We start from the raw sequence: 15,223 nt of genomic DNA, 5'->3' as shown, positions 1-15,223 counted from the left end.
GCGTGGGGGGTGGCTTTACGTCTGTCAGATCTAGCCTACATGATTCGGCTCGGCCGCGCCCGCCACGGGCGAGTTGATAAGTACTTTGGTCCAATCGGCCCATTACGCCGCGGTATCGCATAGAATACATGTAATATGCCCATCAGCCACTGACTCAAAAAAGGCAGTTGTCAAACAAGCATGACAGGCCCGGGTGGTTGATCGGGTCTTTTTCCACTGTCACGGATCGACGGATCACAAGTTCTTCCTTCTAAGACTACATCAATAGGCCCTCTTGTGAACAGAGTTTTGTTAGCAGAGTCAAGACTGAATTACACGGTTAGCTAGAGAGATCCAAGAGAGACAACATACATCTTCAGAATGGTGGCAAACAAGTCATTGATCTTCAAGAAGGTCCACGAGACACCCACGGTAGCGGGACAGGATATTGCTGTGGAGAGCAGAGACTTTGATCTTGACCAGGTAAGTATGCACACACGCAACGGATGTCAGTCGTCTGTCATTGATAGCTTGTCCATTGGAGTACAATTATGGCGTTTTGCTAATACGTTGATTTAGGAATTGCTGGGGGGTTCCATCTTGGTACAAGTTCTATATGTCTCATTCGACCCGTACATGAAGGGTCGCATGGTTGAGAAGCCGGTTATGGGCCCTTACAAGCTCAATGAGCCCATCCCGAACACAGCCCTCGCCAAAATCCTTCGATCCAAAAACGAAGGATTCCCGCAAGGCGCCATAGTCAGGGGGGAATTCCCAATCAGCCAGTACGCCGTCGCCACCGCCGAGGACTTGCAAGCCGGATGGGCCCATCTGATCGAGAACCCTCTCAACTTACCGCTCGACACATTCCTTGCTGCCCTGGGGATGCCCGGACTCGCCGCCTACGCCTCTCTCTACGAGATAGGCAAGCTCAAAAAAGGCGAGACCTTATACGTCTCCGCTGCGGCCGGCGCCGTGGGCCATGTAGTTGGACAGATCGCCAAGCGCGAGGGTCTACGCGTCATTGGCTCCGTTGGCGCCGACGAAAAGGTCGACTATCTCGTCCGTGAGCTCGGCTTCGACGCTGTCTTCAATTACAAGAAGGAGACAGTCGACGAGGGCCTCGCCCGTCTTGCACCTGACGGGATCGACATCTTTTACGACAACGTCGGCGGTGAGACGCTAGATGCGGCTCTACTGAAGATGAACCCGTATGGACGAATCATCGCCTGCGGAGCCATCAGTCAGTACTCGCGTGTTCAAGGCCCTTACACGGGCTATGGAGTTACCAATATCTTCAACATCACCGTGAAGCGAGTCACCATGGCTGGTTACATCGTGACTGACCCCAACATTGGTCCCAAGTATGGCGCGGAGCATATGCAGAACGTTTCAAAGTGGATTCATGATGGTAGCTTCACGTCGAAGTCGACTGTCGTGGACGGCGTGGATCAAGCAGCCGATGGATTTGTGGGCATGTTTTATGGCAAGAACATTGGAAAGGCTGTTCTCAAGATCTAGAATACTGCCCTATGAAATCAAATACAATTTGTGATTCTACTTGATTGTGACACAACCTTCTGCTATGTTTTCAAAATGCTGTCGCGAGGAGCCCTAGTAATGCATTTGCAACGCACGGTCTTGGACAGGTTCCTTGTGCTCATTTAGCTACAAATGAACGAAAGAAATAATAAGAGAGCCTGCAATTAAGATGAGGTCAAGGGGCCTATCGAGACAAGGATTCAGAAATGGGCGGTCGGGATAGCCCGTTTGACTTCACTCTATGGCGGCAGGGACTTTCTCGATTCGTCTAGGTGCGGTGGGAGTTCCAAGCCGCCGAATCCTTCAAATTCATCCTTCTGACTAGATAGCTGCCATCCCACCATTCAAAGTGCAAACCTTAAAGACACCCAAAAAGCCCCCGAAGAGGTAAGCATTTAAGTATCCGAAACTCCCAAGCACCCAGAATAATTGTTCAGTGGCAATCAGCAGCCAATAGATGATCTGTATAATCCAACATGCCGTGCCGAATCCTTTGCCTCCATGGCATGGGCATCAACAGCCAGATATTTGCCTCGCAGACAGGTGAGTCATTTTCATGCTGTCTTATCTCGCGCTATCAGCACTACTGACTCAACTCACAGAATCCTTTCGGAGTTTGCTGCCATCGGACTACGACTTCACATTTGTCGATGGTCCGACCACTTGTAAGCCAGAGGCGGATATAGCCAAGGTGTATCCGGGCCCGTACCTTTGCTGGTATAGAACGCCGACTACTGAGTCGGTGACCGCGGCCCACCGTCACGTCAAGTCCATCATGGCTGAAAAGGGCCCTTTTGATGGAATCATGGGGTTCAGCCAGGTAAGTTTCACCGGGAGCGGTCCATCCTTCTCATATTGGGCTCGGGGTCTAACAAACTTGACGGTAAGGGCGCTGCAGTCGCGGTGTCGATGATCTTGCGCCACCAGCTTGAAACCCCGTCAACACCACCCCTCTTCAAGTTTGCCATTCTCATCGGCTCCCCTTTACCCTTCTCACACAGCCTGATGTATGGGATTGACACGCGGGATTACTTTGGCGTCTCTTACAATGTGGACTGTAGCATCCTTGCTCGGTACAATCGTCCTAACAAGGTCCCTACGTATCTTATTACCCCAGACAGGTACCTCAAAGATGACGACGATGAGGACTTCCACAGAACTGAAGAGGCATGTCAACAGCCGACCGCAGCCATGTTCTACCAAATGTTCCATTCAACATCAGATGAAGTCAGAATGGACATTCCTACTGTTCACATATTTGGCCGGCGTGATCCGTGGTACCTTCATAGTAAAGATGTGCTAGAGCTGGCATGTGCTGAACGGGCTTCGGTGTTGGAGCATTGTTATGGCCATGAAGTTCCGCGACACCTGAGTGAGGAAATTTGCGATTTGATCGAGTCGGCGGTTGCCTTAGTGGAGGTTTAGTGAAAGAAATTTGAACTATTTCTAAGTCTACCTACTCTAGACTTAGATTGTCGAGTCTCGCAGCGATCCTTGAACACTCATTGAAATCCAGAAGAAACATATGTAACTACCTTATTTAATGTACAACATTGTAAGGACATGATAATCCGAATATTTTATTGATGTGTGAAACAAGATGATTGTCATTGAATCTATGATAAGAAATCTGTATTTACTCGTTGTACTACCGTCAATTGGTCTCGCCATTGCTCGTTGCGTGCGCAACACTCACATACTCATCTACCTTTCCAGCCAAAACATTCTTGATAAAGTCCACCTGCATCTTAACCAGGTCTGGGAACTCTGGACCGCTGAGTACATTAAGATGTCCTTTGCCAACAGATACGTGCGCCTTTTTCGGGCCTGGAAACGTCCCGAACAGATCAAATTGCTGATCTGGGGGCGAGATCTGATCCAGCTCGGGAATGACCATGAGAACGGGCGTTTGGTACATGTACTTCATTATACCATGGGGCTGCCACATAATGAGCTTGTAGTACGACTGAAGCGTCGTTCTGTTCTCGTGGCGACTGGCGCCGTACCTTTTGGCGTTGACCATGTAATCAAACTCCTCCTTGTCGGCGCCAATACCCAGGCCGGCGGGGTTGACGCCGTCCTCGGTCAGCACAGGCAAAAAGACTGGCGGGTTGCCGGCGGCGCGGGACTCACGGTCGGCCATGCTGCGTGCGAGAACGCGGGGGAACTTTTGCGGCGTGAGTTCAAAGTCCAGCAGTGGGCAGATGGAGACGACCATGCGTGCGCGCTTGTCGAGGGCGCCAGCACAGAGTGCGACGCAGCCGGCAAAGGACTGGCCCCAGAAGAAGATCTGCTCCGGATCGACTTCGGGGAGGCCGCGGAGGTAGGTCAGCGCATCTGAGTAATCTGAGACCTGCTTCATCGGGTCGATCTCGTTCCGGGGCTGACCATCGCTGAGGCCTAGGCTGCGAGGGTCGTAAATGAGTGCTGAAATTCCGGCAAGCTGGAACTGTTCGGCCACCTCTGGCACAAACATCTCCTTCACGCAATTGAACTAGACGGGGGCTGAATGTCAACCTGGGGAAAGCCTTCGAAAAACGAGCAGGGAATTTCATAATGAGATTCTTACCCCGGGCGTAATGATGGCTGCAGGACCACGGCCAGGAGCGGGATAGAAGCAGCCCCTAAGGGTCAGCCCGTCCACGGTCTGGAATTCCACGTCGTGGAAGAAGGTACTCATTATTGCAGTCGAAACGCAGGATTCGACGGAAGAGATTTTGTTTGGTAGGGCTATCTAGTGACCGAGATGGCAAAATTCACGCATTGCAAGCGCATTAGGCGTTCCTTATCAGACAGTTGACCTTGTAATGGGCGAGTTCAATGCAACAACTGAAAGGTCTACGGCATAGGATAAACTGCCCGAAGTCTTCCACTTGCACCGGCCACTTTCAAGACCAACAGTGTTGATACCCAGCTCAAGAACCGGCTCACCCAATCAGCATGTCAGATTATTCCCTGTCAGAATATCCCCGAGTCGTGGGCATGCCATAGCAAGGCTGATGATTAGTGGCGTGCTATGGGCGGATGGGAGACCCATCCAACTGATGATGAGTGTTTGCCACGATGACCAAAAATTGAAATCATCCGAGGCACTCCCGAACTCCATAAAATGTCAAAATACATGTAAGTCATCGGCGATTGTTTTTCAAACCATTATCGGAAGCACTGGTATCACTTTAGAACGGCCAGGACACTCTCAAGGCCCTCTCTTGTTCAAAGAGAAGTTCGTGGCGTGGCTCTATTACCTTCTTTCTCGTTCCTGCTCCTTCGAGATTCAGTACATACCGACTGATTGCCCGCTTTGAATAACCAAGAAACCAGGATCTCACGACCATTGCCTATAGACTGTCGATGTTATCTACCTTACTAAAAGGCTTCTCTACCCTATTCCCTCTTCAAACAGCTAGGCCTAGCCCAGACCTAGACAACTGCAGTCAAGATGACGATCAACGACGGGAGAAACGGTGCGTACACGATTCCGAACAACAACTATCCGAGCAACGGTACCAACGGCGCCACTTACACCGATGGACCCAACGGGATCAACGATATCAACGGCTATAATGGCAGCAGCGTAAACGGCCCCACCAATGGCCCACCTCAAGCCCATGAGCCGATCGCCGTCATCGGCATGGGATGCCGTCTGCCGGGCGAAGTCGACAACCCGCACGCACTGACGCAGCTCCTGAAGCGCGGAGGTGTCGCCCGTAACGAGCCGCCCGAATCTCGCTTCAGCTTGGACGGCCACCATGACGGATCCAAGAAGCCCAAAACGATGAGGTCTCCGGGCGGCATGTTCCTAGAGAACATTGACCCACGTGAGTTCGACGCCGGCTTCTTCCAGGTTCCCCGGCTCGATGCCATCGCAATGGACCCGCAGCAGAGACAGCTCCTCGAGGTCGTATACGAGTGTCTGGAGAATTCAGGTGTGACGTTGCAAGAGCTGCAAGGGGCCCAGGTTGGGTGCTTCGTCGGATCATACGCCGTCGGTACGTTCTTTTCTCGTCTGATTTCGTTCAGGCCAGGCCTTTGCCCTGGGTGCTATCATGGGATGAACCTTGGCTTACAGCAACACAAAATTTGCAGACTACGCCGACATGCAGGCCCGCGATCCCGAAGACCGCGCTCCTTCTGTCACAATTGGCGTTGGTCGGGCTATTCTAAGCAATAGAATCAGTCATTTTCTGAACATCAAGGGTCCCAGGTAAGCGCATCCATCCGTCTTACCCGGCGGATCCCCACGGATCCTGCAGCCACATCTGACACCTGTCTCGGTAGTATGACAATAGATACAGCCTGTTCGGGCAGCCTGGTAGCTCTTGATGTGGCATGTCGCTATCTACGTACCCGGGAGATGGACGGAGCAATTGTCGCCGGCTGCAACTTGTACCTGAGGTGAGCACTAGAGCGAGTTTCCCTTCTCGGCCGTCGTCTTTTTAATCAGGAAACACTGTCTGACTCTGGAGGGGTGAGTCTAGCCCGGAACACAACATGGATGTTGGCCCAATGAAGGGAGCCTCGAGTTTATCTGGAAAATGCCACACCTTTGACGTCAAGGCGGACGGTTACATCAAGGGTGAGGCAGTCAACGCCGTAATGGTGAAACGTCTCTCGGACGCCCTCCGTGACGGTGACCCTATTCGCGCCGTGATACTCGGCACCGCTACTAATAGTGACGGCAACACTCCCGGTATCGCCAGCCCCAGCTCAGAGGCACAAGCGGCGGCCATCCGTTCGGCTTATGCTAACGCTGGAATCACGAATTTCAACGAAACCACGTATCTCGAGTGCCATGGCACCGGCACACAGGCAGGCGATCCGACCGAGGTCAGTGGTATCGCCTCAGTGTTTGCGCCGTCGCGTAGTCCCGATCAGCCCTTGATAATCGGCTCCGTAAGTTCATTCTCTTCACTGCTAGTAAAATGACACAAGTTGACCACAACTAACACCTACCTAGATCAAGAGCAACATTGGTCACTCCGAGCCGGCAGCAGGCATCTCAGGCCTGATCAAGACCATCCTGTCTCTCGAGACTGGCACCATTTTCGGCAACCCTACCTTCGTGACTCCCAACCCCAAGATCGACTTTAAGGGCCAGAAGGTGTTTGCAACACGCACTAGCATCCCCTGGCCGACAGGGGCACGCAAGCGGGCGTCTGTAAACTCGTTCGGATATGGCGGTTCCAACGCTCACGTCGTCCTCGAGTCTGCAGATCAATATCTACAGAATAACCAGACCTGCTCCCACGTCTCTTCACACCTCGCTGAGGAGGCGGATCTCTTCGGTGACGACAATGATGCTTCCTCCACGGCATCAGTCGCAAAGAAGCCCCAGCTGCTTGTCTTCTCGGCCAATAACGAGTTTTCGCTCCGCGGCTACGTGAAGCTGCTGCGCAAGCACCTTTTGAACCCGAGCGTCAAAGCCGACTTGCGAGACCTGTCTTTCACACTCTCGAGCAAGCGCAGCGCGCACTTCAATCGGGGATTCTTGCTAGCGGATAAGGCGGTGATAGCCGAAGACTCTCTCGTCCTGGGGAAGAAGAGCCCGGAAGCTCCAAAGATCGGCTTTGTTTTCACCGGCCAGGGCGCTCAATGGTCGCAGATGGGAAAGGCTCTTGTCGATGCCTTCCCTACCGCCAGAGACTTGCTCAAGCATTTGGATACTGTCCTCAAGACCGCTCTTGTCCCTCCAACGTGGTCTTTGCTCGGTATTTTCTCCTCATCCCTGACGCATTCTTGGTCCTAATTACTCACATCAATGCAGATGAACTGGTAGAGCCGCGCAGTCCTGGTCTCCTTCGCCAGCCCGAGTTTTCTCAGCCACTCTGCACAGCGCTTCAACTCGCCATCTTGAGCGTGCTGGAAGTCTGGGGCATCGCTCCGCACAGCGTGGTCGGTCACTCATCGGGCGAAATCGCTGCTGCATATGCTGCGGGCTATCTGTCCAAGGAAGACGCGATTAAGGTCGCTTACTACCGCGGCCTAGCTGCCAAGCAGCTCGCCAACGTCGTAGATGGCACCAAGAACGTAGGCATGCTCGCGGTCGGGCTGGGCGCTGAAGCCGTAATGCCCTTCTTGGAACCCTACGCTGGCCTAGTGCACATTGCCTGCTTTAACAGCCCCAGCAGCGTCACCTTGTCTGGCAAGGTGGACAAGCTCGAGGAGGTCATGGCCTCCCTTGTAGCAGAATCGCATTTTGCCCGCCTGCTGCAGGTGAACCTGGCATACCACTCGCCTTTCATGCTGGAAGTGAGCAGTCTATACGAGGCTCTGCTTCGCCAGGACTTTGGCGCGTGCAAGAAGGACAGGAAACATGACAACGTCCGGATGTTCTCATCCGTGTCTGGCAAAGAGATGCGCCACGCTGCTGATGCGGCGTACTGGAAGAGCAATATGAGCTCTGCGGTACGATTTGAACAAGCTACCAAGACCATGCTCGCGGATGACAACCGTCCGGACTTCCTCATCGAGATCGGCCCTAGCGGTGCGCTTTCAGGCCCTGTGGCCCAGGTGAAAAAGGCTGTCCTCGGAGATGGCGCCGAAGTCCAGTATATTGCGGCCTGGTCTCGTGGCCCCGCCGCGCTCAAGTCGCTCTACGAGGTGGCCGGCAAGCTCTTCATCAGCGGCGGAGAGGTCAACTTAGCCAACGTGAACAAGACTGAGACTTGGAAACCGAGAACCATTATCGACCTGCCCAACTACTCATGGGACCACTCTACGCAGTACTGGTACGAAAGCGACGCTAGCAAGGACTGGCGATACCGTCTTTTCCCGCACCATGACCTCTTGGGCAGCAAGATCCTGGGTACTTCCTGGCAGGCGCCGTCTTTCAAGAAGTCTCTCAAGCTGGCAGACCTGCCTTGGCTTCGGGACCACAAGATGGGCCCGGAGATTGTCTTCCCCGCGGCTGGCTTCATCGCCATGGCTATGGAGGCTATCCGCCAGAACACCGAAGCGCTGCGTACTTTGGAGGCTAAGGTTCTCCCTACAGCATACCATTACAAGCTTCGAGACATCAATTTCATCCGCGCCCTTGTGCTGGACGACTCAGACGAAGCTACCAAGGTCATGCTCGCACTTCACCCGCGCACGGGAGCCAAAGATTCCTGGTACGAATTCAAAATCAGCTCTCAGGTAGGGGACGCCTGGCTCGAGAACTGCCGTGGCCTAGTCAGAATCCAGGAGAGCACCCCCGAAAATTTGACTGCAGCCGAGGGCACTGTCAAGCCGTTGGTTGACCCCGTCCCCGGCGCTCTATGGTACAAGGCCATGCACGATACAGGCTACAACTTTGGTCCGGTTTTCCAGAAACATCTTGAGATCGAGTCCATCGCCGGTTCGCGCGAGTCTCGGTCTCTCGTGGATCTGAGTCCTCCCGCCTCGGAGCACCCGCAGTCGTGGTATCCGATGCACCCCGCCGCCATTGATGGATCATTCCAGTCTTGTGCCCCTTCTCTGTGGGCCGGTGATAGGCCCGGGATCAGTGCCGTATTGGTCCCTGCCATCATTGATGAGCTGACCATTTTCCCAGTGGAGAGCGTTTCTGGAAAAGGTATCTCCACCACGAGCTCTGAGTACGTAGGCCTTGGTCTGCCCGAAAGTACCAAGAGTTACAAGTCCAACGCAGTCGTTCTTGACTCTGAGACTGGAGATTTGCGTTTCAAGCTCACTGGCCTAAGATATCACCAACTGGATACACAGGAGGATCCATACTCGTCACACACGTACAGTCGCATCTCATGGAAGCCAGATGTGACGTTCCTTACTGGAGACACCGTGGCGGCCATCGCCGCAGCAGAAGATCCCCTCAACGAATTCATCGACTTGACTGCTCACAAGTTCCCGAGTCTCAGTGTGCTTGAGTCCAGCATGATACCCTCCGAGGCCGGTAGTGTATGGCTTGAGGGTAGCAAAGCCGACCCTGTGGTGAGGTCTGCTTGTCGCAGCTTCCAGTTCTCTTCTCACGATGCTTCTGCTGTCGTGAACGCTGAGGAGACGTACGGCAGCAAGTCAGGTGTGGCCTACGCCGTCCTCGACGTTGCAGCTGACCCGGAAAAATTGCAGACCCCTGACAAAACCTTTGATCTTGTCATTATCAGAGCGGCTGATGGGTCATCGGAGTCGCAAGAGAATGTGGTACGGAACGCACGCACGCTGGTATCGGACGGCGGCCACGTCGTAATCCAGTCCATCGGAGCTGACGTGCCGGAAATCTCGTCATCCTCTGGTTTCTGTTCATCTTTCAGCATCCCTTCTGGCGATGGCAACACTGTTCACATTCTCGTCGCTGCTTCAGAGGCCGTGTCCAAAAAGCAAGGCATTGAGCTTATACACTTCTCTGACCCAACAGACGTGACCGCACAAGTTGTCTCAGATCTATCAAAGTTCGGATGGCAGATCACGGATACCGAACATACCCAAGACGACCACAGAACTATTCTGGTACTAAGTGATCTCTCCGCCCCTGTCCTGCCGACTATTACAGAAGCCCAGTGGCAGCTTCTCAAGAACACGTTGGTATCAGGCAACCAAGTATTATGGGTGACCTCGGGCTCTCAGCTGAACGTCACAAGCCCCGACAGGGCCATGATCCACGGTCTGGGTCGTACAGTTCGCAACGAGGATCCTTCCATCAGTATCACAACGTTGGATGTTGAGTCAGCCACGGGTCCGAAGACCGTCTCTGCCATAAATGACATCCTTGAGCACCTCGGCAGGGCTGTTCATCGGAGACAAACGACGGGTATTGAAAACGAGTTTGTCGAGCGCCAGGGAGTCATTCATATCAGCAGAGTGCAGCCCAATGAGGCTGTTAACGTTGTTGAGAAAGCCTTGGCCCACGGCGCTGAACTCGTTGAGGGTGAGCTACATGAATTTAACACGACCGTTCGTCTGCAGTGCGAGCGTGTCGGCACAATTGATTCTCTCCAGTACACCGAGGTCGCCGCTACAGAGCTGCCTGTCCCCGACGGCAGCGTGGAAGTTGAACTGTTCGCCGCTGGGCTAAACTTCAAGGATGTCGCCGTCACAATGGGCATTGTTCCGGAGAACCAACACCTCCTCGGCCTCGAAGGTGCGGGCGAGATCCGTAGGGCTGGCAAAAACGCTGCGAACATATACAAGCCAGGAGACCGGGTGCTCGTCTTCAAGAAGGGAGCATTTGGAAACAGGGTCATCGCCTCTGTTGAGCGAACGCACCACATCCCCAACTGGATGTCTTTCGAGGAGGCCTCAACTCTGGCCAGTGTGTATCTCACTGCGCTTTACAGCATTTTCGATCTTGCCAACACACAGGCCGGGCACAAAGTGCTTATCCATTCCGCATCCGGTGGTCTTGGAATCGCCTCGATCCAGATTTGTAAATTCATTGGCGCAGAGATCTACGCGACCGTCGGCACTGATGAGAAGGTGGACTTCTTGGTAGACAGCTTTGGCATCCCCAGAGAGAACATCTTCAACTCAAGAACCACTGCCTTTGCTGCTCAGCTCAAGGCCGCCACAAAAGGACACGGCGTCGATGTCATTCTCAACTCTCTCACCGGCGATATTTTGGACGAGTCGTGGCGCTGCATCGCTGATGGCGGCACCATGGTCGAGCTTGGGAAGAGGGATATGCTTGATCGCAATTACCTCTCCATGTTAGTCTCATTCATTTTATCTCCTTACGTGAGGCCGACAACTGACACCATCTTAGGGAGCCGTTTGGCCGCAACGCTTCATACCGCTGCTTTGATATGTCCCACGAGCACGTATCGGACATCGTCATTGCCAGGCTCATGCGCCAGATGATGAGCCTCATTAGCCAGCGCGCCATCAAGCCCATTGCTCCCATGACTACTTTTCCCTTCGAGGATGTGGCTGGTGCTTTCCGTTACATGCGTGCGGCTAAGCACGTGGGCAAGATCGTTCTCTCCGCCAAAGACAAGGCTGACAAGCCGACTGTGATGGTCCGCCCCGCGATACGCAGATTCGATCTGCCCCAGACTACTTCCATCCTCATTGTCGGTGGCTTGAAAGGTCTTTGCGGATCTCTGGCCGTCTACTTGGCCCAAAAAGGCGCCAAGCATCTCGTCATTCTCGCACGTGGCGGTTACGATGATGAGCGGTCACAGGCTGTGTTGAAGAACATCCATGCCCAAGGTGCCAAGGTCGATCTGGTCAGGGGCGATGTTTCAGTTTTGGAAGACGTTCGAAGAGCTTTCAAATCCTCCAGCGTTCCCGTCAGTGGCGTCATTCAGGGCGCCATGGTCCTCAGAGACAAAATCTTCACCTCCATGACGACCCAGGAGTACCATGGCGCCGTGGCCTGCAAAGTCCCCGGAACCTGGAACCTTCATAACGTCGCTCAGGAGGAGGGCCTCGATCTCTCCTTCTTCACTATGCTTTCCTCGGTCTCTGGTGTTGTTGGCCAAAAGGGTCAGGCAAACTACGCAGCCGCTAATGCCTTCCTCGATGCCTTTGCTGTATACCGCCAAGGCCTCGGGCTGTCCGCTGTTTCGGTCGATTTGGGTGCCATCGACGACGTTGGCTACATGCATGAGCACAATGACCTTCGCGTGGCTCTGGATCGGGACGCCTGGACTCCCATTAATGAGAACCTGTTCCGCCAAATTGTCCGCGTTTCAATCCAGCAGCAGCAAAGAACATCTTCGACGGGCAACTCCACTCAACTTATTACCTCCATCGCCGTGCCGCAGCCGGACTCCTCGAACCTTCTTGTTGACGCTCGCTTCATCAGCCTAGCTTTCGGCACCGGCGAGGCCACGTCTGGTGGGGATGGCAAGGACGATAAATCGCGCGCGGTGCAGGCGCTAATGCTGTTACTGCAATCCAGTGCAGACTCCTCGGTGGTATTGAAGGCCGCTGTGGACGTCGTTAACACCCAATTCCAGGCCACCCTCCGCTTGTCGGAACCAATGGAACCTGCCAAGCCACTCAGTAGTTATGGTTTGGATTCTTTGTCTGCCGTAGAGCTGCGAAATTGGGTCAGGCTGGATCTCGGAGTTGAATTGACAACGCTGGAGATCACGAGCGCCACGTCACTAACAGCGCTGTGTGAGAAGATTGTTTCCAAGATGAAGAAGAAGGAATGAAGACTTTCTTGCGTTTTAGACTCTGTGTTTCATTTTTTATTCTCTGGTATCATCTCCTTCAGGGTTTCTCTGCGGTCTTAACTCATATTAGCTATTACAACGGCTTGCTTGATTATCATTTCAACATTATGTTCACACATTGTAGTGATGTCGCAAATGAAACACAACGAATATCACCTCACAACATTAGCCCTTAGAACGTTCCGAAATGTTTTGAACAGACAAAACGGAGGTGAAAATAAAGGTCCAGTGGTCTTCAGAGTGCCTAGCACTACACATTCACTTGCTTATCTAGAATCTTAAGTCGCAATGCACATTGTTTGGATGCTGTCCGTGTTAAGCGTCCAAGCAATTCCGATCCATGTCCTAGATCATTAAGACACCATTTCTGCGTGACGAAGAGTCCACACAGAATTGATGCACTGAAGCTGGTAAGTTTCTGTGAGAAGAATATTGTTATAGAGCTCGGTAACGACAGATTTACAGCATTTCGCCCAAAACATTTCCAACATCTTCAGTCTTTTTCACCGGCAATCAGTCACTGATACAGATCGTCTTTAACCAGAGCCCGCACTCCAAGAGTATGCGGCTTAGGACGCGGCACAAATCGGTCCATGTGCAGATCCATCGCATCCCGCTCAGTCTCGTAGAGTTCCATCTTGAACCTACGGAACAGCGTCGCAATGCCCGTGTACAGCTCTGCCCACGCAAGCTGCATGCCTACGCAGGAGCGTGTCCCGCGACCAAACGCGACCATGTAGCGCGAGAGTTTCTTCCCATCAGGAGCCTTTGGGTCGCCCAGCCAGCGCTCTGGCCGGAAGGTCATGTTGTCTGGGAAAATAGCCTCGTCGTGGGACACGGCGTAGTTGTCCATGCTCACGGTGGCGCCGACGGGGATGAGCCACTCGCCGTAACGGAGAGGCTCGTCCTCGAGCGTGCGAGGGAGTCGCTGAGACGTTCCATATGCGAATCGAAGGGCTTTAGGATGATTTTGGTCAGCAGATTTCACCTGTAATCAGCTATGTCGATAAACTGCACTCACCTTCGTTGATACAGGCTGAGAGATATGGTAATTGAGAGAGCGCATCCCAGTCGGGAGGGTTTCTGGGATCTACAATAGCTTCTTTGAGCTCGGCCTGGAGCTTTTCTAGCACTGGGGGGTTCGCCAGGACATGGAATGTGCACAGACTGAGGGCCCGCATCGTCGTCTCGATACCAGCGCCGGTCACGCTGATTGCCTCTTGCTGGAGACGGCCAACCGTCTTCTCTGAGGCTGGAAGGTCTGACTCGAGGATGACGCCAAAAATGGTCTTGGATTGCCCCTTTTCCTCTGCCGGCTTGTTTAAGAGGATGCGGATCTGGTTTGTCATTTCCTAGTCGAGCGTGTAACACATCAGCAAAATGTCATATATGATCCGAAAGTCAGCTCGTTCGGTATCTCTGGCCTAGGCTACTACTAACGTTGTTAAAGTCTAGCACAGTTCCCATTTGAGGAGACATTGCCTTAACCCACGACAGCGGGAGCATCTTGAAAAGATTTGTCACGAGGGGAAACTGCGTGATATAGTGAACAGGCTCCAGAAGATCAACCATGGCATCTGTGTAGCTCGCGTGGAAGTCCGGAGCGTCAAGAAAATTATGCGGCTTGTCGAAAGCGTAGTCGTTGATGATATCCGACGTCCAGCATCCCCACATTTGATCGATACGTAACACTTTCTCTTTTCCCAGGTATTCCCGCGTGAGGCGATCTGTGAGGCGATGCATCATTCGCTGGATGTTGGGCTGGTGCTCAGCGATCCTGCGATGGGAGAAAAAGGGGTTCAAAGCCGCCCGCCGCTGGCGGTGTCTGGAGTGGTTAACGGTAGAGAAAGCCGACTCTGGGCTGTTGAAACGGTGAGCGAGGGTGGTAAGCTTGCTGGAGTGCCTAGAAGACGAGTAAAGCACGTCATAGAAGCTAGAGTCTTGGATGTGCAGCTCCCATGGGTTAATTCGGATGATTGGGCCTTTGAAAACCAGTTAGCAACACGATGAGATCTCGAAACAGGCAATTGCCAAGTCAAAGTCCACACACCATATTCCTCATGCAACTTAGCATAATGCCAGATAAACTGGCCGCCATCGCCGCTGAAGAGCTCATAGTAGGCCTCGTACCACTGCGTTAAAGCAGCCAGCTTCGGCCCTGGAAACTTGGCAAGCGGGCTAAAGTACAGACGATAGATACCCAGAGAGAGCAGATACACGGTGGAACATACCAGCCCTGTAATGCCATAGAAAACGGCAGATGAGCGAGTCTCGGGCGTAGATATGGAATCCATCATATTTGTTGGTCTCTGAGGTGCTTGGAAATGATTGTGCGGCTACGACGGGGCATATGTCGGCTGTTGATGGGACCGGCGGGAGGGCAGGAAAGGAGAGTGACGACCAAACAAATTTTGACGAGATCAAACTCAAAGCCTGGTTATTTTGAGGTAATCTCCTTCCAAAATTCACGTCTTGGTTGAGTTCGCTCTGGCCGATTTTCAGTGGGAAGTCCTTTTTTGTTGCTGGTCAGGTAGCCAGCATGGGCGTCAGCATCGGGCCACACGGATTTCATCTACGCAGGTCGGGGC

At 53.1% G+C, this 15,223-nt stretch overlaps 5 protein-coding genes across 5 annotated transcripts; 3 read left to right on the top strand and 2 right to left on the bottom strand.

The window, feature by feature from the left end:
• Positions 1-360: 360 nt before the first annotated feature.
• On the top strand, positions 361-1,500 carry CABS01_11570 (uncharacterized protein; the record flags this gene model as incomplete). Its single annotated transcript, XM_060544925.1, has 2 exons — positions 361-462; positions 559-1,500. 2 exons carry the CDS (start codon positions 361-363, stop codon positions 1,498-1,500), a joined length of 1,044 nt encoding a protein of 347 aa, XP_060397340.1.
• A 497-nt stretch (positions 1,501-1,997) lies between these two features.
• CABS01_11569 (uncharacterized protein) lies at positions 1,998-2,946 on the top strand (the record flags this gene model as incomplete). Its single annotated transcript, XM_060544924.1, has 3 exons — positions 1,998-2,064; positions 2,124-2,341; positions 2,410-2,946. 3 exons carry the CDS (start codon positions 1,998-2,000, stop codon positions 2,944-2,946), a joined length of 822 nt encoding a protein of 273 aa, XP_060397339.1.
• Positions 2,947-3,175: 229 nt separating this feature from the next.
• On the bottom strand, positions 3,176-4,201 carry CABS01_11568 (DltD domain-containing protein; the record flags this gene model as incomplete). The annotated part of the gene is made up of 2 exons (XM_060544923.1): positions 3,176-4,015; positions 4,091-4,201. 2 exons carry the CDS (start codon positions 4,199-4,201, stop codon positions 3,176-3,178), a joined length of 951 nt encoding a protein of 316 aa, XP_060397338.1.
• Positions 4,202-4,960: 759 nt separating this feature from the next.
• Positions 4,961-12,614, top strand: CABS01_11567 (beta-ketoacyl synthase domain-containing protein; the record flags this gene model as incomplete). The annotated part of the gene is made up of 7 exons (XM_060544922.1): positions 4,961-5,510; positions 5,608-5,725; positions 5,800-5,916; positions 6,000-6,414; positions 6,479-7,229; positions 7,286-11,159; positions 11,216-12,614. 7 exons carry the CDS (start codon positions 4,961-4,963, stop codon positions 12,612-12,614), a joined length of 7,224 nt encoding a protein of 2,407 aa, XP_060397337.1.
• A 538-nt stretch (positions 12,615-13,152) lies between these two features.
• Positions 13,153-14,932, bottom strand: CABS01_11566 (cytochrome P450; the record flags this gene model as incomplete). Its single annotated transcript, XM_060544921.1, has 4 exons — positions 13,153-13,592; positions 13,657-13,987; positions 14,076-14,617; positions 14,686-14,932. The coding sequence occupies 4 exons, from the start codon at positions 14,930-14,932 to the stop codon at positions 13,153-13,155; spliced, it is 1,560 nt and encodes a 519-aa protein (XP_060397336.1).
• Between the last annotated feature and the right edge of the window lie 291 nt (positions 14,933-15,223).

Source organism: Colletotrichum abscissum, assembly GCF_030869225.1.
Source record: "Colletotrichum abscissum strain IMI 504890 chromosome Unknown Scaffold_32.1, whole genome shotgun sequence".
Taxonomy (NCBI): Eukaryota; Fungi; Ascomycota; class Sordariomycetes; order Glomerellales; family Glomerellaceae; genus Colletotrichum; species Colletotrichum abscissum.
This window is presented reverse-complemented; position numbering and strand designations above follow the sequence as displayed.